Genomic DNA, 20,196 nt, shown 5'->3' with positions numbered 1-20,196 from the left:
AATGGTGAGACCTCATTTGGAATACTGTGTGCAGTTCTGGTCACCACACCTTAAAAAGGATATTATAGCTTTGGAAAAAGTGCAGAAAAGGGCAACTCGAATGATAAAAGGGTTGGAACACTTTCCCTATGAGGAAAGGTTAAAGCGCTTAGGGCTCTTTAGCTTGGAGAAAAGACGACTGAGGGGTGACATGATCGAGGTTTATAAGATTATGCATGGGAAAGAGCAGGTAAAGAAAGAGGTACTTTTCTCCCTTTCTCACAATACAAGAACTCGTGGGCACTCCATGAAACTGCAGAGCGGTCGGGTTAGAACGGATAAAAGGAAGTACTTCTTCACCCAAAGAGTGATTAACACATGGAATTCACTGCCACAGGAAGTGGTGGGTGCTACAAGCATGGACGGCTTCAAAAGGGAATTAGATAAGCATATGGAGCAGAGGTCCATCAGTGGCTATTAGCCACAAGGTATAGATAGGGGCTCTGGGGCAAGTGATGCTCTGTCTTCTTGGTGCTTGGGGGGGGGGGTCAACAGTGGGAGGGCTTCTAATGTCCTGGCCCCACTGCTGGACCTCCTGATGGCACTGGTATTTCTGGCCACTGTGTGACACAGAGTGTTGGACTGGATGGGCCTTTGGCCTGATCCAACATTGGCGTCTCTTATGTTCTTATATGTTATGTCTGTGAGGCAGGTCCTGTCATCTGTCAAAGCTGACCTCATCAGTCTGTGAGGCAGGTCTCTTATGTTCTTATATGTTATGTCTGTGAGGCAGGTCCTGTCAAAGCTGACCTCATCAGTCTGTGAGGCAGGTCCTGTCAAAGCTGACCTCATCAGTCTGTGAGGCAGGTCCTGTCAAAGATGACCTCATCTGGCCCCACTGCTGGACCTCCTGAGGGCACCTGGTATTTTTGGCCACTGTGTGACCCAGAGTGTTAAAGTGGATGGGCCATTGGCCTGATCAAACATTGGCTTCTCTTATGTCCCTATGTCCTTATGAAAGTACCAGCTACAGCCACCTCCAAGTTAAAACACTGACGACGCCGAGGAAAAAGAAATGAAGACAACTTTATTTGAGCTGAGTCGCATACTGCAAGTTGTGTCCCATCCCTCACAGGGGAGGGACACGACTGATAAAACAGACCTCTGGTTTTTATTGCCCCTCCCGAACATCCATTTCAACAGGCGGTAAGATGCCCCAAAACCAAAATAAAAAGAGTCACGAGGGTTTCAAGTGACGAAAATCCACAAGACGGCACTTTTGGGATGGATAAGCTCGGAGCCCAGGATCTCTTCTCCGCGACGCAAAGCAAGCGATGGATCCTGGCGTGGGGGGACTGGACTGAGCGGTGAGGTGCCCGAGGGGGGGGGCATCGGAGCCGGCACCTCCTGGCCTTCCTCTTCTCCGCTGAGCAGCCGGAAGGGAGACACGGAGAAGTCCCGAGAGGGGCCAAGCCTAGCCGTAAATCCACCATCGTTCCTTTGCGAGGAGACTCGGGACGTCCAAAGCGATTCAACGCTTGGCTTTTTGTTGTACAACCAAAGTCGGTCAAAACCACCCATCCGCTGTTCTCTCAAAAACCGTCCAAAGCAAAGTCTATATGATGAAGCGCTAAAGGAAACGTCATCTCCCTCCCACCCCGCCCCATTTAAAACAGCTAAATTTCGCAGGAAGGGGGAGGATGGTACTTAAATACAACTTCATAAATAGTAGCATTGTGGGAAGAAGAAGGGGAAAAAACCCCACCCCGACATATTGTTCCTGTTTCCTCCTCGTAGCGTAAAACGAAGCACTGCCGAAACATTTTCAGGAAAAAAGAAAAACCAGAGAGTGTCTAATATAGACAGTTAAATATAACTCTGCAAACGGGAGGGGAGGGGAAAGGAGAGGGAAGCTGTGTGTTTTTAAAAACTTGCGAGAATTCCCTAAAAACATTTCTTAAAAAAAAGAATTTTCATTGCACGGAGCTGGCTTTTACACTGGAGTTCTTCACGGATGTTAGAAGGACAGGAGAATAAAATTCACTCCCGAGAGGGGGGTGGGTGGACATATCCGAATCTTTCTGACAGGTCGAAGACAGGGGAAGCGCTTCGGCATTCATCATGGGCCGAAGCCATTTCAGCATTAGCTGATATATAGGACCAGATACTGTACATCCGTTCCACTGAAGGGGGCTTGTTTCCCTGATGCAAGGACCTTTCCGCAGATTCGAGATCGGGGAGGGCTCTCCCCCTCGGGGTCAGCATCACCCTTGGGGAGGAGTGACCCACAGAATCCGACCCACAGAATCCAACCCACAGTGTCTTCTCTGTCCCTAGATCCGTGTTAACCGCAGGCAATTTGCTTCCTGGCTATCTCTGAACCCTCGTCGCCAGCATTATGCTCAGCGTAGACCATCCCGTGGTTGACTCTGAAAAGGGAAGGGGGGGTCTGTAGAAGCCTGTGAGGTGGTCCCCAATATTCCCGAACCCTTGTGAGAGGCAGGAAATGACAGCCACCGCACAGGATTCTGAAAAGGCTCTTCACGGTTAGCTCCTACTGGGAGAGCGTCAGTTGTGCAACCAGTTTTAATAAGGAGGAACCTGTCTTGCTAGAACCTCTACATGTCTTATTGCAACGGTTTGACAGAAAAATACAAAACTCTTTGTTTCGAAGGAAGGGGGGAAAGAAAGAAATATCCCCTGCCGTATATTTTGTATAAAAGGTACACATAGAGATAAATATAGATTCTTTTTTTGGGGGGTAAGGGCTATAAGATTTTGCTTGATCTGTTCATGTTGCTCTTTAAGAAAATGCGAGCTAATAAAAAGAAAACCAACCCGGCATAAGGCTCATCCCAACTGGCTGACGCGGGGCAGGGGCAGGACTCCCCAGGTACGAAACTACAGCCATGCATGTCTTGACAGTTTTAGGCTTCCTTCCGTCTCCTCTGGCACGGAACATTAAAAAAAATAAATAATAAAATCCTGGAAACTGAGGGGGGGGGGGAGGGGAAAAAATGGCAGCTTAAAAAGAAGAGGGAAATTGGCCTTTTTTATAGAGCCCGAGGCGGAACGGCTCCAGAATCAGGATCCAAGCACACTGCTGTCAGATTTTTCTCTTTTCTAAAAAAGGGGACTGGGGACCCTAGGGAGGCTTAATACTGAGACCGGGAGGAGCATCTCCCCTCCCAAAGGAAAGGGGGATAAGTTTGGTCCATTAGCAAAATACTAAAGGCTTAAAAAAACCCAACGCATCTGACCTGTCCTCGCTTCTCGGTGGAGACGCTTAATACGGTGTAGCTGAACAACCAGAGCCCCGCGCGGCACCCCTCTCTCGCCCACCGTGCTACCCTCTCTCCCCCTGCCCCCCAAGTAGAGAAAGAGCACCAAGGCAAGGGACAGAGAAGAAACAGGCTCGCCCTCCTCTTCCTCACCACTATGTGTCTCTACTGGGCCGGGGGAGAAGCCTCCTGCGCCACCAAGTTTAGCACGCGGGCTAATGTTTTGCTCCCTTGATCTCTCGTGAGACCCCGGATATGCAATCAGAAAAAGGGGGGGGGGGAACATCTCTCTCGGACATGAGACGTTTTTGGTGCGTTAACTTTGGGCGGGGTGGTGGTGGTGGTGGGGTATTTCCGGGCCTAAAAACCACATAAGAACAACAACAACCCAACAACCTGATATGGCAATTAAGGGGGTGGGGGAAAGTTTAAATACGGTTTTAGAAAGTTTGAAATAAAAAGTGTGATGACGACGTTGACCTGTTCCGAGTGGGGCTCTCCTCCCCCCTTTTGGAGGAACCGGGGCACAGACGGGGATTCTCGGCTGGGGAACCGACTCTGCCCTCGGAGGGGCCTGGTCCACACGCAAGGGCACCCGTCCCTTTCTTGAGAGGTGACCCGCGAAACCCCGCAGAGGACCGGGGGGGAGAGGGATTGCCTCTATGCCGACAACCGGAGGAAATCTGCAGCCTTTTGAGAGCGAACGTGCTCCGGAGAACGGTACGTTGTCGCTAACACTACACCGCTGGGTGCGCCCCCAGCCTTTGACCTTCCGTGCGATTCGGCGGTTCAGGTCAAAAAAAGTTCTAGATATCAGCTGCCTGGGAGGGCCGGAGGTTTCTCAGACTTCACAGACCGGGAAGGAGTCTTCTGCTTACATCAAAAAAAACCCCGCGTTTCACTGAAAAAGAGAAAAGAGTACAGGAATCAGGAATCTTGCGGGCCAGAGACAGTATCCACACCATAGCATGGGAAAGAGGAACCGGCACTTGGTGAGCCCCTTAATTAAGACCCTTAAGAGAGACCATTCTCTGTGCCCCTCCAACCTTCAGAGGAAGCAAAGGGCTAAAAGAGACGGGGCCTTCTCCGTGGTGGCCCATCACCTTTGGAACTTGCTCCACACAGAGATCCCACCTGGCCAACTTGCCAGTTTGGTGTCATAGTTAAGTGTGTAGACTCTAATCCGGGAGAGCCGGGTCTGATTCCCCACTCCTCCACTTGCAGCTGCTGGGTGACCTTGGGCAAGCCACAGTTCTCTCAGAGCTGTTCTCTCAAGGGCAGTTCTCTCAGAGCTCTCTCAGCCCCACCTACCTCACAGGGTGTCTGTTGTGGGGAGGGGAAGGGAAAGGAGTTTGTAAGCTGCTCTGAGACTCCAAGTGAAGGGCGGGGTATAAATCCAATCTCTTCTTCTTCTATTTATTTATTATATTAGGTTTGTCTACCACCCTCCCCGTGAGTGGGCGCAGGGCGGTTCACATCAAAGTCACATAAAACACATAAAATCTATTAAATAATTTAAAATACAAATCTAAAACCCAATAACTGCATGGCGCCATCATACAATTCTCCCCCCCCCAATTGTCAGCAAGCTGCCAATATGTTTCCCTGTACTCTGTGTATGCTCTTATGTTTCACTATGCTCTGTGCGTATTCGTCTGTATCCTTATTGTTTGGGTATGCGCTTGTTTGCATTCACTTTCCCATGTATGCCTGTTTATACGCTTAATTGCCTAGTTGCAGGAACGTCCGTATCTCTCAAGGCCACAGGTGGTTGCCGGCGGGTAGTAGCTTGCGTGATCTCATGGCGTTATCCATGAGAAGCGGTAGGTTATGATTAAGTAGGAGCATTGCTGACCAGGCTCAAGGGCGCGCACGGGAAGACCCGCAATTGGGCCTCAGCTTTTTGAATTAACTATAATCTCTTGGGATCCATGCTTATGCCTCATTCTGAACAGTGATCCTGTTATGCACCTATTGCTTCAAATAAAGAAACCTCTTTTCTACAAGTGTGTTCTTCGTTGATGCGATGGGAGTCTGACACCAATGTACATTAGCAATGGGGGGAAGAGGGATGGAAGCAGAACTGTGCGTCAAATGGCCCTTAAGAATTATTAAACTGTTAAGAAACTGTTGCTGTTAAAAACCACTGCTGTCCGATGCTCCCTCTAAGCTGGGGAGTCTTGTGAGCAAGGATTCTACTTTGTGAGCTACTGGCATTAAAACTGTGTGAGTGAGCAATTTGGCTACTGCGTGAATTAGTTTGCTCTGGAGCCCTCCTTCCTGAGCGAAGACAAAAATGTGTGAGCCAGAGGCTAAAAAGCTGTGAGCTGGCTCACACTAACTCAGCTTAGAGGGAGCACTGCTGCTGTCCTCAACCGTACCCTTGGCGGAACATCTCTTGCCCCTCCCGAACATCCTGTGATGCCCCCCCCCCCCCCGGCTTCCTGTCTTCTCTTCCCAGCTATCTTTATTTCTCATCATTGCTGTTATTTATATTCATTTATTAATTACAGCATTTATATCCCACCTTTCCTTGTGGTTCAGAGTGGCTTACGATAACAGGTTAACATATTCTGCGAAAATCAAAAATAAAACAGCCGACCCCAAATCTCTCCCCGCTTCCCCCTCTTAAAAGACGCTTGCCAAATTGAGACCCCCCCCCCCTGAACCCCCACTGGCAGACAGGCAGGCTTTGCAGCACCTCCCGAAGATCTACACGGAAGAGGCCCCCTCACCTGTTCAGGGAGCCCCCCCCTTCCACAGAGCGAGAACCACGATGGAAAAGGCCCTGGGCTCTAGGTGATGGCAGACAGGCCAGCCTAAATGGTGAGATAGTCAACAGAAGGCTACCTGGCCACAGAGACATGGGGAAGGGGACATTCCTTGAAATGTGTGGTTCCCAGGTCATGAAAGGCTTGGACGATCATAACCAGCAGCTTGAATTGAACTCAGAAACAGACTGGCAGCCAATGTCACTGTTTCAAAGCAGGCAACAGATGTTCCTGGTGGCTAAAGGTTTCCCTTCCTCGAAAGCCAGTCGAATACGACTCTAGGGGTGCGGTGCTCATCTCCGTTTCTAAGCCGAAGAGCCAGCGCTGCCCGAAGACGTTTCCATGGTCTTGTGGCCGGCATGACTAGATGCCAAGGCGCATGGAACGCTGTGATCTTCCCACCGAAGCGGTACCTATTTATCTACTTGCAATTTCTTGCTTTCGAACTGCTAGGTTGGCAGGAGCTGGCGCCAGAGACGGGAGCCCACTCCGTCACGAGGCACTCGGGTCTCGAACTGCTGAACTACCAGCCTTCTGGTCTGGAGTTCAGCATCTTAATCACTGAGCCACTGCTGTCACATTCTGGACCAGTTGTGGTTTCCGGGTTCTCTTGAAGGGCAGCCCCACGTACAGCACATGGCAGTAGTCCAACCATGAGGTTTCAATGGGTTGGAATGACTCAGGCCGTTCCCAGGCCCAGTCTACAGCTAACTTTGTGTCCCACCTTGGAGCCTAGGCTTCAGGGGCCCCGCCAATAATAATCCCACCTCCCTCCCCAAGACCCTCAAGAGGACTTACAAAGCTGATCTCCGTCTCGGGTAAATCTTCAAACTGCTCCGTCAGCCCTGAGGGCTGGTCTGGCATGGAGGGTCCGAGGGAAGCACTGCAGGGGGCAGGGGGGTTGGGAAAGAGGAGAAGCAAAACTGAGCGGCTTTCCATACAACACGGAGTGCACCACAAGCTACCCTTTCAGCAGCTTACAGAGGACTTGAGTCTTTCCCCTTCCTCAGAATGTTTTATATCCCACCGCTGCCACCACGTGACAGTACCGTCTCTCTTATTTTGTGTGGTTAGGTGTGATGCAGTTTTAAATTTCTCGTTGTTTCTTTCTCTCACTCAACAGTATCTGTCGCTGCCACCAGGAATTTAATTCCAGTCTTTAATTCACCTTTCCCACAGTATTGTGCCCGAGCTCTAAGGCTCCTTCGTTGGACTATGTAGTTCTGAGGATGAGACTCTGGGTTAACAATAAACAAGATACAACTCCACTGGCAAAAGAAGCACATTGGTTGTAAGATGTTTTATTAAGTTGCTTAGCAGAATCTTTCCCTTTTACTCAGATCTGTCAGCTTTTCCCCTCACATTCCCAAAATACTCTGACTATATTAGATTTTGTCTATATTGCCCCCTCAAATATATTTTCTTCCTCCCTTAGAATCTTAATGCCTTTCACAGCACTTCTATATGATCCTAGTTAGAAGACTGCTACTCAGACTGTGTAGATTGACTACAACTGACAGCTACTGACTGCTGACTTCTGACCTCAAACTTCGGATCCTGCCTTCTCTCTCTCCACACAAACACCTCCTAGCTCCCCACACACACCCTCAGTCACCCACCAATCACCTCACTCACTCATCTCCCTCTTTCACCCCCTTGTTCTTCTGACACTTACAACCATTTAAAGAAACACACACATATAACTTGAAATCACACTCCCAAGAGCATCTAAATGCCTCTTAAAAGTCATGCTTCCGTCACGGCTCAAGAGATTGCCTTCTTCCCTCCGTTTACTCATGCAGCCTGTTAAGCCGCCTCCTCTGATTCATGTGCAGCACCCAGTTATTGCAGGCACTCTGAAAATGCTCTGGTGATCCAACAAAACAAAGCCACTAAGTGGCTACAGCGGCTTAAGATGTTCCTCTTCCAGCTGCCCCGGAAAGACGTAGCTTGGCTAGCTTGCACAAGCAACTTCTCTAAGTCCTAGGCCTCACGGCATGCTACGCTCTGGAATTTGTACCGGGAGGGGGGAGACACACCCTGGTGGGCTGCTGAGGCCTGTTGTTTGAGCAGAGAGCCAGATTCGGCCACGTTGTTCTTGGTGTTGCAAGAGACACCAACAAGGAGATGCAGACTTGGGACTTTGGCCGGGCCTCCCTGGCAGACAAAATCTGCTCACCACGGACTGATCGCCTTGTCGAATCCCTGGGCCCCTTAAGAACTGGACGGCTGGCAGTCCTTCCCAAGCGGTGCTTGGGTTATCCCCATGACAGTGCAAAGCCAAAGGGAAGCCTTTTGTACAGAGCTTCTTAGCTTTCCCCCAGACTGATGCTGGACAGCAGACTTCAGCACAACTGGAGGTTTGCCTCCATCCCTTGAGCTGTTTCGCGATTTGTCTGGAGCATCAAATGGCTGTGGCTTCTGCTAGCGGGATGACCCTCCCCCCAAAAAACTCTTTGCTCCGGGGCCGCTGAGAGCGGGGAAGAGGGGCTTCTGCCCACCCTGGAGGGATCCTAGTTGCACACCGGCTCCTTGCGTGCCAAGCGCTTGCCTCCAACCTGGAGCCTCCAAAGTGAGCGGAGACCCAGAGCCTTAAATACTCGCTGCCCCTTTTTGCTCCCTCTCATTTTAGACCCAGAATTCCTAGAGAGACAGCACAGGGCAGCGGTTAGAGTGCTGGGAAGGGACCTACGAGATGCAGGTTTGAATCTGACAGGGGGAAATCACTAGGTAGCCCTAGGACAGCCTTGCACGCGGACTCTCAGCCTAAACCTGCTTTAGAGGATTGCTGGGAGGATAAAATGGAGGGGAATAGAACAGTGTTGTAAGCTGCTTTGGGTTCCCCAGTGGGGTGAAAAGCAGGGGATGAATAAAGAAATAGAACAACAAAATCACATGAGGCTGCCTTATACGGCATCAGAGCACCAGTTCATCCAGGTCAGTACTATCTATTCTGACTAGCACTGCTCTCCAGGGTCTCAGGAGGTCTTTCCCATCACCTCCTGCCTGGGCCTTCTAACTGGAGATGCCGGGGACTGAACCTGGGACCTCCTGCATGCCAAGCAGAGGCTCTACCACTGAGCCACAGCCCCTCTTTACAGCTCTCCAGGGTCTCAGGCAGAGGTCTTTCCCATCACCTCCTGCCTGGGCCTTCTAACTGGAGATGCCGGGGACTGAACCTGGGACCTCCTGCATGCCAAGCAGAGGCTCTACCACTGAGCCACAGCCCCTCTTTACAGCTCTCCAGGGTCTCAGGCAGAGGTCTTTCCCATCACCTCCTGCCTGGGCCTTCTAACTGGAGATGCCGGGGACTGAACCTGGGACCTCCTGCATGCCAAGCAGAGGCTCTACCACTGAGCCACAGCCCCTCTTTACAGCTCTCCAGGGTCTCAGGCAGAGGTCTTTCCCATCACCTCCTGCCTGGGCCTTCTAACTGGAGATGCCGGGGACTGAACCTGGGACCTCCTGCATGCCAAGCAGAGGCTCTACCACTGAGCCACAGCCCCTCTTTACAGCTCTCCAGGGTCTCAGGCAGAGGTCTTTCCCATCACCTCCTGCCTGGTCTTTTTTTAACTGGAGATGCCGGGGGCTGAACCTGGGACCTTCCGTATGCGAAGCAGAGGCTGTCACTGAGCCACAGCCCCTCTTTACAGCCCTCCAGGGTCTCAGGCGGCGGTCTTCCCCATCACCTCCTGCCTGGTCCTTTCTAACTGGAGAGGCCGGGGACAACCTGGGACCTTCTGCATGCCAAACAGAGGCTCTGCCACTGAGCCACGGACCCTCTTTATAGCTCTCCAGGGTCTCAAGTGGAGGTCTTTCCCATCACCTCCTACCTGGTCCTTTTAACAGGAGAGGCCGGGGACAACCTGGGACCTTCTGCATGCCAAACAGAGGCTCTGCCACTGAGCCATGGCCCCTCCCCAATTTTATGGGCGCATCTGAAGCGGTCTTATACTGGATGAGACCCTCGGTCCATCAAGGTCAGTAGTGTCTACTCAGACTGGCAGCGGCTGTCCAGGAGCTCAGGTTAGATGTCTTTTACATCCTCTACTGCCTGGTGGCTGCTACAATATAGACAGTTTCAAGAAGGGACTGGATAAACATATGGAGCAGAGGTCCAGTAGTGGCTTATTAGCCACAAGGTATAGAGGGAACACTCTGTCTGGGGCAAGTGATGCTCTGTCTTCTTGGTGCTTGGGGGGGCTTCTGGAGTTCTGGCCCCGCTGGTGGACCTCCTGATGGCACCTGGGTTTGGGCCTCTGTTCAGACACAGAGTGTTGGACTGGATGGACCAATGGTCTAATCCAACATGGCTTCTCTTATGTTCGTTAAGAGCAGAGGTCCATGAGTGGCTATTAGCCAGTAGGCATAGATGGAGCACTCTGTCTGGGGCAAGTGATGCTCTGTATTCTTGGTGCTTGGGGGGGGGGCAACAGTGGGAGGGGCTTCTGGAGTTTTGGCCCTGCTGGTGGACCACCTGATGGCACCTGGGTTTGGGCCTCTGTGAGACACAGAGTGTTGGACTGGAGGGGCCACTGGCCTAATCCAACACGGCTTCTCTTACGCTCTTATGTTCTAACTGGAGATACCCAGGGTTGAACCTAGGACCTTCCACTTGCAAAGCAGGTGCTCCGCCTCTGAGCCATGGTCCCCCTCTCTACCATTCAGAAACAATGGAGGATTTTGGACAGCGGCTCCCTGGCCTGGTTCTCACTAAGCCGGCGAGCCTGTCCCTGGGCCAGACCATCTGAGATGGCGGGGGAGGGCCCTCGACCCATTGGTCCTCCATTCAAAACCAGTTTCTCCAGCTATAGAAGAGAAAGAGCCTAGCCTCCCACCTAACCCGTGAGCTTTTGGTCTACCCCACGTGAGCTCCTGAAAGGTCTCAGCCAAAACTTCACCACTCCAGCAAAGTTGTGCTGAACGCTGGTAGCCGCTCTCTTGAGTCCCAGCCGCAAAGGGACCACAGTGACTTAACCAAGGTTGCACCCCACCAACGTTCACTGTGCAAAAATGATTCAAGTCCAATTACAGCCCACGAATTTGCTTCTTCTTCTTTTTGTTTCTTTATTTTACGTCATGCAGTGCTGCTGCTGCTGCTGCTTCCAACAACTGCCGTGCAACTACAAATTTCCCGGATAAACAGTCTGTTTCCCTCAATGCTTCGTCAGGTCACTTTATGCTTGGAGCCCCTGCTCTGCATCTCTTACTCAGGATTAATCTCGTAGTTTCTCTGGCATGAGAGCCAGCAGATGCCGAGAAAATACAAGATTAATTCCGAGCAGGAGACGCAGAGCATGGGCTCCAAGCGTAAAGCGACCTGACGAAGGATTGAGGGAAACAGACTGTTTATCCGGGAAATTTGTAGTAGCACGACAGTTATTGGAAGCAGCAGCACTGCATGATGTAAAATAAAGAAACAAAGAAGAAGAAGAAGAAGAAGCAAATTCGTGGGCTGTAATTGGACTAGAACCTTCTCAGCATTTCCACCCCCTGCCCCCGCTACTCGCGGGAAAACACATGTTTTGGACTTTTGGCTGCAGGGGGACAGGGACTCCACAGCACCTGCTCGCCGCCGCCTCTGCCCAGTTTTGGTTGCACCTACTTGCAAACATGCTGAACTAGCTACCTCCTCGGATAAGCTGTCTGAACTGTGACCTTCTTCTCCCTCTGACCTGGGTAGAGATTGAGAGACGCATTCGCTGGTGAAAAGCTCGGAGCAGGTTATCGCTAGCCTGGGTTGCGCGCAGGAAGGCAACCCAGGATTCTAAATATTCCTGTATTGTGCTCAAAGTTTGCCGCTGAAACGCATGACTCCAGAGGAACTCTGGCAGCAAATGGAAGGAGATGGCACATAGGGATGGGGGGCACAGACACAAGATGCCTTACCATAAAAAAAGTTTTAAATAAATAAGAATAAGGAACTGTGGTTAGGGGAACAGCAACCGCTACACAGAAACGCCGCTCCGCCATGGAAACTTGCTAGGTGACCTTGCAGTGGACTGGGTGGGCCATTGGCCTGATCCAACATTAGCTTCTCTTATGTTCTTAAGAGAGAATTCGATAAGCATATGGAGCAGAGGTCCATCAGGGGCTATTAGCCACAAGGGATAGATAGGAACTCTCAGTTTGGGGCAAGGGATGCTTTGTATTCTTGGTGCTTTTGGGGTGGAGGCAAGAGTGGGAGGGCTCCAACTGTCCTGGCCCCACTGCTGGACCTCCTGACGGCTCCTGGTATTTTTGGCCACTGTGTGACACAGAGCGTTGGACTGGATGGGCCATCGGCCTGATCCAACACTGGCCTCTCGCTTATGTTAATTAATTTATTTATTTGATTTATACCCCGCCCTCCCAACGGCTCAGGGCAGCTTACATATAACAACGGCAGAGTAAAATACAATAAAACACTCTTATGTTCTAACTGGAGATGCCAAGGGTTGAACCTGGGACCTTGCTAAGAGAAGACTATTAGCCACATCAGGGGCTATTAGCCACAAGGTATAGATAGGAACTCCCAGTCCAGGGCAGGTGATGCTCTGTCTTCTTGGTGCTTTGGGGGGGGGGGGCAACAGTGGGAGGGGCTTCTGGAGTCCTGGCCCCACTGCTGGACCTCCTGAGGGCCCCTGGCATTTCTGGCCCCTGTGTGACACAGAGTGTTGGACTGGGTGGGCCATTGGCCTGACCCAACATTGGCTTCTCTCTTATGTTCTTATGTTAAGAGAAGAGGTCCAACAGTGGCCATTAGCCACAAGGTATAGATAGGAACTCCCAGTCCAGGGCAGGTGATGCTCTGTCTTCTTGGTGCTTTGGGGGGGACAACAGTGGGAGGGGCTTCTGGAGTCCTGGCCCCACTGCTGGACCTCCTGACAGCACCTGGTATTTCTGGCCACTGTGTGACACGGAGTGTTGGACTGGATGGGCCATTGACCTGATCCAACATGGGCTTCTCTTATGTTCTTATGAGCCACAGGGGTTTTAGCCTCCGGCACGCCTTGCTTTGGAACTGCCCCAAGCCCTACTGATGCGGTGCGCTCAAAATCCGGTCCTGACACCCAGTTCTGGGCTGGAGCGCAGCCCCTGCAGCTCGGTGCTGGGAAGGCGTCAGCCCCCGCTTGGAAAGAGGGACAGCAGAGCTCCGCACCGGTGGCCCCAAACCAGCCCCAGAAGGGGGGGGGGCCCTGTGGCAGTGGCAGGATAACTGACCCGACGGGCGAGAGGCTGAAGCGGAGCAAAAACCCGGCTGGGCTCCTGGCGCTCCTCTGTCTTATCTAGGTCTCACCTCACCTATCGGAGTAGAAGCTGAGTATGGTCACTGTGGAGACGGTTCCTGACACTCGCTCTCCGTCTGACCTGTGCAGAGAGCGACAGGGGCATTAGGGGCCTCTTCGGCAAAGCCGGGCAGGGCGCGGCAACCAAGGGCAGGCCGGGCCCAGACCCCCCGCTCCGGACGAGTCCTCTGCTCTCAGACGTCCTCTCTGTTCTGCAGCCCCGTAGCCAGAAATGTTGGGTTGCTCGGGCATGGGGAAATTCTGTGGGGCAGCCAGGGGAGCGGGGAGGAGGGAGGTGTCTGCAAGCCTTCTCTGGACTCCAAGCGGAGTTCAGGCACGCGTGGGCAGCCCCTGCTTGAAAAACACCACTTCAAGGGCTCCCTTCAAATTGTGTTTTTCAAGCAGGGGCTGCCTGCGCCTGAACTCCAAGCAGTGAATTGCTGTTTGGAGTTCAAGGAAGGCGTGCAGTCGGTGGCCGCCCCTCTCCCTCACCTCCTGCAAGATTTAAAGGGCCCGCCGATCAGCTGGAGGGCCCATTAAATCTTGGAGGAGGGGAGGGAGAGGGGAGACTGCAATATTTAAAGGGGCCCTCCGGCTGACCGGCGGGCCACGTGCTCCGCCGATCAGCTGGAGGGCCCTTTTAATGTTATGGGAGGGGATGGAGGATGGAGAGGGGGCAGGAGCTGTTGTGGGGCATCCCTCACATTTGAGGGGGCAGAGCCCCGAAATGCCCCACCATAGCTATGGGCCCGAGTGGCTCCCTCCATGGCCGCCTCTTCCACCGTTCACTTTTGCTGTGCTGCTGTCCCTCATAGTCATCCCCCAGAGCGGGGGGCCCTGATCTCTTCTAGCCGGTGGGCACCGATGCGGGGCGATGGGCACAGCCAGAAAGCAGCTGCCAGAGGAGATGGCTGTCAAGCACACAGAGGAAGCCCAAGTGCCGGAGAGAAGAGGGGTGATTAAAAGAAAAATTCATAGGGGAAGAAGAGTGGGGGAGAATAAAACCAACACTGCGATGGCAACTGCCACTCAAACCATGTTATCTTCATCTGCACGGCCAATTGGGATCTCCAACGGCCAATCAGAAACGCTGCTGGGCCGCAGCTCCATCTGGCCCCACCCGTGTTCTAAAAACCCTTGGTGGGCTCCAATAAAGGTGTCTGCAGGCGCTATGGCGCCCACGGGCACCAATTTGGGGATTCCTGCCCAAAAGAAGAGGAGGAGGAGATTGGATTTCTACCCCGCCCTTCACTACCCAAAGGAGTCTCGGTGGCTTACAATTGCCTTTCCCTTCCCCTCCCCACAACAGACACCCTATGAGGTAGGCAAGGCTGAGAGAGCTATCTCAAGAACTGCTCCTGAGAGAACAGCTCTGACAGAACTATGGCTTGCCCAAGGTCAACCAGGAGTTGCAAGTGGAAGAGTGGGCAATCAAACCCGGTTCTCCCAGATTAGAGCCCGTGCTCCTAACCGCTACACCAGACTGGCTCTCAATCACCCCCCCCCCCTCCACACACGCTCTCTATCCCAAGTGGCTTGGGAATAATGCACCCAGGAAGAGAGAAACAGAAAAAAGGCAGAGCTGGCAGGCAGAGTGTGATGAAAACATGCTGCATCTTGTGTTTCCCTTCTTGGCCCAGAAAAATCCACCCAAGTGGGGATGAGGGAGCTCTCTCGAGAACTGCCCTTCAGAAAACAGCTCTGAGAGAACTTGTGACTGACCCTAGGTCACACCCGCAGCTGCATGTGGAGGAGTAGGGACTCAAGACCCGGCTCTCCCAGATCAGAGTCCACACCCCTCCCTAACCACTACAACAGACTGGCTCTCCTAACCACTACACAGAAGAACACAAATGAAACTTTTTGTCAAGACGCTTTCATCGCACTGTTGAGCTTGTCAACACAGCCAGAAGGGAAAGCAGTTCAGAGAAAAGCAGAACCACCTTTGCAAGAGGGGACTGACTTGGGGGGTCCTGCCTAACGTCAAAGATTTGCGGAAATACTGTGCCCATTTTCCTAGTGCCCACCCCCACCCCAGCCACTTCTCGGCACTCTGCACCAGCACTTTCGCCAGGCCCAAGGCCTCTTTCAATGTGTGACAGAGCACTAGAGCACACGCAACTCATTCTCTGAAAGCACCAATAAAACTTCTCAATCATCCCCCTCCACACCTTCCTGCTTCAGCACTGCTTTGGCTCATAGCCGCATCCAGATACCTTTCTCCAGCCTTCAGGTGTCCCCTCCCCCGGGGAAAAGCCCACCCGAACTGAGGAATTTCCTCATCCCTCACAGGAGTTGGACTGTGAGCGTCTGAGTGCCCTGAGCGGCTGAACATTCCTGTGCCAGAGAATTTGTCATCACAAATGGCAATACGGTACAGGGAGGCGGAGAAAGCTGGGACTTCGGACTTGGGGAGGGCCAACAACAGGGCAGGGAGGCCGAGGCCTTCCCCTGAGGAGAACATCAGAAGAGCCCTGCTGGATCAGACCAGGGAGGGGCCATCCAGTCCAGCCTCCCGTCTCACCCAGGGGCCAGCCAGTTCCTCCGGAGGGCCAACAACAGGGCAGGGAGGCCGAGGCCTTCCCCTGAGGAGAACATCAGAAGAGCCCTGCTGGATCAGACCAGGGAGGGGCCATCCAGTCCAGCCTCCCGTCTCACCCAGGGGCCAGCCAGTTCCTCCGGAGGGCCAACAACAGGGCAGGGAGGCCGAGGCCTTCCCCTGAGGAGAACATCAGAAGAGCCCTGCTGGATCAGACCAGGGAGGGGCCATCCAGTCCAGCCTCCCGTCTCACCCAGGGGCCAGCCAGTTCCTCCGGAGGGCCAACAACAGGGCAGGGAGGCCGAGGCCTTCCCCTGAGGAGAACATCAGAAGAGCCCTGCTGGATCAGACCAGGGAGGGGCCATCCAGTCCAGCCTCCCGTCTCACCCAGGGGCCAGCCAGTTCCTCCGGAGGGCCAACAACAGGGCAGGGAGGCCGAGGCCTTCCCCTGAGGAGAACATCAGAAGAGCCCTGCTGGATCAGACCAGGGAGGGGCCATCCAGTCCAGCCTCCCGTCTCACCCAGGGGCCAGCCAGTTCCTCCGGAGGGCCAACAATAGGGCAGAGAGACCGAGGCCTTCATTCAGAGGATCAGTGCCTCTGAACATGGAGGTTCCCCTCAGCCACCATGGCCAGTAGCCATTAATAGACTCATCTTCCATAAATCTATTTAAGCCCCTTTTAAAGCTGTCTGTTCCTGTGGCCATCACGACATCCTTTGGCAGCAAATTCCACATTTTAACCCCCCCCTGTGTAAAGTAGTATATCCTTTTTTCCGTCCTGAACCTACTGCCCATCAGCTTCACTGGATGCCCTCATCTTCCATAAATCCATTTAAGCCCCCTTTAAAGCTGTCTGTTCCTGTGGCCATCACGACATCCTTTGGCAGCAGCGAATTCCACATTTTAATCCCCTCCCCGTGTAAAGTGGTATATCCTTTTCCCCGTCCTGAACCTACTGCCCATCAGCTTCACTGGATGCCCTCATCTTCCATCACGACATCCTTTGACAGCGAATTCCACATTTTAATCCCCTCCCCGTGTAAAGTGGTATATCCTTTTCCCCGTCCTGAACCTACTGCCCATCAGCTTCACTGGAGGCACTCAAGCTCTCGTTTTGGAGAGAGGGAGAAAAACGTCTTGCTTGCAATGCGCAAAATCTTCTCTCTGGACAAGCACAGCCCACAACAAGCACCAGGTATTCCAGTTAACCCATACATTCATTCTCAGAAGATTTATGAAAGATATACCATGAAGGCCACTTCTCGAGTTCAAAAAGCCAAGAGAGGAGACGCTAAGGGAAGTTGCCGCCTCGGTCTGAAAAGCCCCCGTCCCCTCACCTAGCGGAGCTCTCCAGAACGACTGGAGGAGCCGGATCCTTTGAGGCGCCCGATTTGTGCACTTCGACGCCTACCGACCTAAGCAGAGAAGGGTTTTTTTATAAAGGAAAAAGAAAGGAAAAAGACGAAGAGAGCGCAGCAGGTTGTACAAGAAGGGGGCAAGAACGGTTCATGGATCTGAACCAGTAGGCCAAGAAAGCCTCTTCCGAACAAGGGATTGTGGGATTTACTCCTCTGACTCCGCAACAGCCAAAAATTCACCAAAGGGCGAGATAAGTTAGCATTCAGGGCTTGAGTTCCATGCTGCTGGCATCTCCGATTTAGCCGGCTGGACTCTTTGGTGCAAAAACCGCCATGGCGGAAGTGGCCGGGCATTCGGGATTCTGATGGGAGGCTGAACTCCTGACACCCGGAGCAATGCTCCCTCTAAGCTGTGGAGCCTTGTGAGCAAGAATCCTACTTTGTGAGCGACTGGCCTTAAAGTTGTGAGCGGGCGATTTGGCTGCGGCATCAATTAATCTGCTCTGGAGCCCTCCTTCCCCGAGCGGAGATAAAAACGTGTGCGCCGGAGGCTAAAGAACTGTGAGATGGCTCACACTCACTCAGCTTAGAGGGAACACTGCTCCTGACTCCAGAGAGACATTTTTGATAACAATTTGGGAGCCAGGCCGCGGCTTTCAGGAGGAAGCACCGTTGCTCACTTGGGGGAGGTGAGCCGTCATGCCTCCTACGCTGTCCTTGCCCTCTTTTTGTAACGCATTGGCACGCAATCAAGCTTACTTTCATGACGTTTCTGCTGGGAAAGGGGAAACCAATAACCACGACAGGCCTGCTTTCCAACGCCCTTGAGCATATTTTTAGATTGGGGGGGGGGGTTTTTTGCTCATTTAAGGTGGGTAACTGCAGTGCCACTTGACTCAAAACTTGCTTTTTCTTTTTGGTTTTTGCACGTGGTAGAAGCAACTTAAGATTTATTAGCTGTTGTAGGTTTTCCGGGCTGTACGGCCATGGTCTTGGCATTGTAGGATCTGACGTTTCGCCAGCAGCTGTGACTGGCATCCTCAGAGGTATAACAACACAGAAGGAGGGAGTACTCTCTGTGTCAAGGTGAGAAGGAAAATGGTAGGCAGGTAATTTATATCTACTCAGAAAGGTGGGGTAGGGCTGAGATTGTCTTGTAGGAGTTCCCCAGGCTGTGAAACATGCTCATGGAGGAGCTTTCCTGAGGAGATTCTTCTGCATGTGGATTGGCTGTTGAAATTCTAATCTTATCTGTAGTGCTATTGTCAGATGTAGAGCCTTTTGTGTTTTTCAGGATAGGAAACCATGCCCTATTTATTTTTAAACTCTCTTCTTTCCTGTTGAAATTGTGTTTATATTTATGAACTGCAATGCCTTCCCTGTGTAATCTGACATGGTAATTGGATGTGTTGTCCAGCCTTTCAGTGTCCTGGAACAAAATACGGTGTCCTGTTTGAGTTAGGCTATGTTCAGCCACTGCTGATTTTTCAGGTTGGCCCAGTCTGCAGTGTCTTTCATGTTCTTTTATTCTTGTCTGAATGCTACGCTGTGTGGTCCCGATGTAAACCTGTCCACAACTGCATGGTATGCGGTATACTCCTGCAGATTTATGTTTTTCTTCTTTAAGCTGCATGGATAAAAACTAGAGGGGGAAGGAAAGATTCCTGGGGACTGCCCGGTGAACTTGTTCTGCTAATAGCAGAGCTGCAATGAGCCTAACAGATCTGTGGGATCCATCCCAAAACAACGCATCCTGTAGTGAAAACAACTAGTCAGGATCATACTTGTGTCATTAAATCTGGCTCGTGGAAAAAGGTTTGCCACAAGGAGCGTTGGAAAGCTGAGGCGAGAATGCTTTCTGCATCATGAGCCAAGGTCACACAAGGAGGACGGGAGCCGGCATGTCGTGTGGAGGCAGTCAGTCGCAGGGCCCGACGCATGCACGCAAGAAACCCGTCCAAGCACAACCCATAGATCAGGCTCTTGCAAAAGACTCCATGCGGGTTCAAGGCATTAACTAGGGCTGAAAACAGACACATGCAGGAACCATGCTGTTTCTTCCTCTGCCGAGAGATGCCAGGAAGGAACTCAAACCAGCGATCCTACAGCTTTCAGGCGAGCCTACCGCAGGGGTCCCCAATGTGGTGCCCACGGGCAGGTTTTAAAAGGGTTGGGGACCCCTGACCTATGGCGATCCAGCAAGTTTAAGAGCCAGCTGTAACTGTAAGGACGGCCCGTAACAATGGAAGGCGTAACAACTTGCCTCTTTCCCCCCTGCCCCACCCAAGCATCCTGGCCCTGAGTTAACTCCCCTGCATCATGGGCATAAAATGTTGCCTGGCTGGGTCCCACAAACTCTCCCCTCTGGCTCAGAATTCTGCCCAACAGACTGTAGCCTCCAGCTAGCGTCTGGGCCAGTTCCAACACGAGCCATAAGAACCTCAGAAGAGCCCTGCTGGATCAGCCCAGTGGTCCATCCAATCCAGCCTCCTGTCTCACACAGTGGCCAGCCAGTTCCTCTGGACGGCCAACAAGAGGGCACAGAGGCCAAGGCCAAACAAGAGCCAGTTTGGTGTGAGAGCCAGTTTGGTGTAGTGGCTAAGTGCGCGGACTCTAATCTTGGAGAACTGGGTTTGATTCCCCACTCTTCCACTTGCACCTGCTGATGTGACCTTGGGTCAGTCACAAGCTCTGTCAGAGCTGTCCTTGAAAAAGAGCAGTTTGTGTCAGAACTCTCTCAGCCCCACCTACCTCACAGGGTGTCTGTTGTGGGGAGGGGAAGGGAAAGGAGTTTGTAAGCCGCTCTGAGACACCTTTGGATAGTGAAGGGTGGGGTTTAAATCCAATCCTCTTCTTCTATAAGAACCTAAGAAGAGTCCTGCTGGATCAGGCCAGTGGTCCATCTAGTCCAGCCTCCTGTCTCACACAGTGGCCAATCAGTTCCCCTGGAGGGCCAACAACAGGGCAGAAAGGCCGAGGGACCTTCCCCTGAGAAGAAC

General features: G+C 52.4%; 1 protein-coding gene across 3 annotated transcripts in view; it reads right to left on the bottom strand.

Annotated features, from left to right (window-relative positions):
- Positions 1–1,078: 1,078 nt before the first annotated feature.
- Positions 1,079–20,196, bottom strand: part of PIP5K1A (phosphatidylinositol-4-phosphate 5-kinase, type I, alpha) — a 119,057-nt gene continuing 99,939 nt past the window's right edge. For 2 of the 3 annotated variants that reach the window (XM_015424512.1, XM_015424514.1), the window contains 3 exons: positions 17,177–17,254; positions 6,830–6,914; positions 1,079–4,161 (listed from right to left, as the gene is read on the bottom strand). In XM_015424512.1, the coding sequence (XP_015279998.1) occupies positions 4,159–4,161; positions 6,830–6,914; positions 17,177–17,254 (166 nt within the window). In that variant the 3' untranslated portion in view covers positions 1,079–4,158. The remainder of the gene's footprint in view (positions 4,162–6,829; positions 6,915–17,176; positions 17,255–20,196) is intronic. The other variant, XM_015424513.1, reaches the window with a different exon arrangement.

This window comes from Gekko japonicus, unplaced genomic scaffold (assembly GCF_001447785.1).
Source record: "Gekko japonicus isolate JY-2015 unplaced genomic scaffold, Gekko_japonicus_V1.1 scaffold142, whole genome shotgun sequence".
Taxonomy (NCBI): Eukaryota; Metazoa; Chordata; class Lepidosauria; order Squamata; family Gekkonidae; genus Gekko; species Gekko japonicus.
Note: the sequence above shows the minus strand (reverse complement) of the source record. Positions and strands in the feature narration are given on the sequence as shown.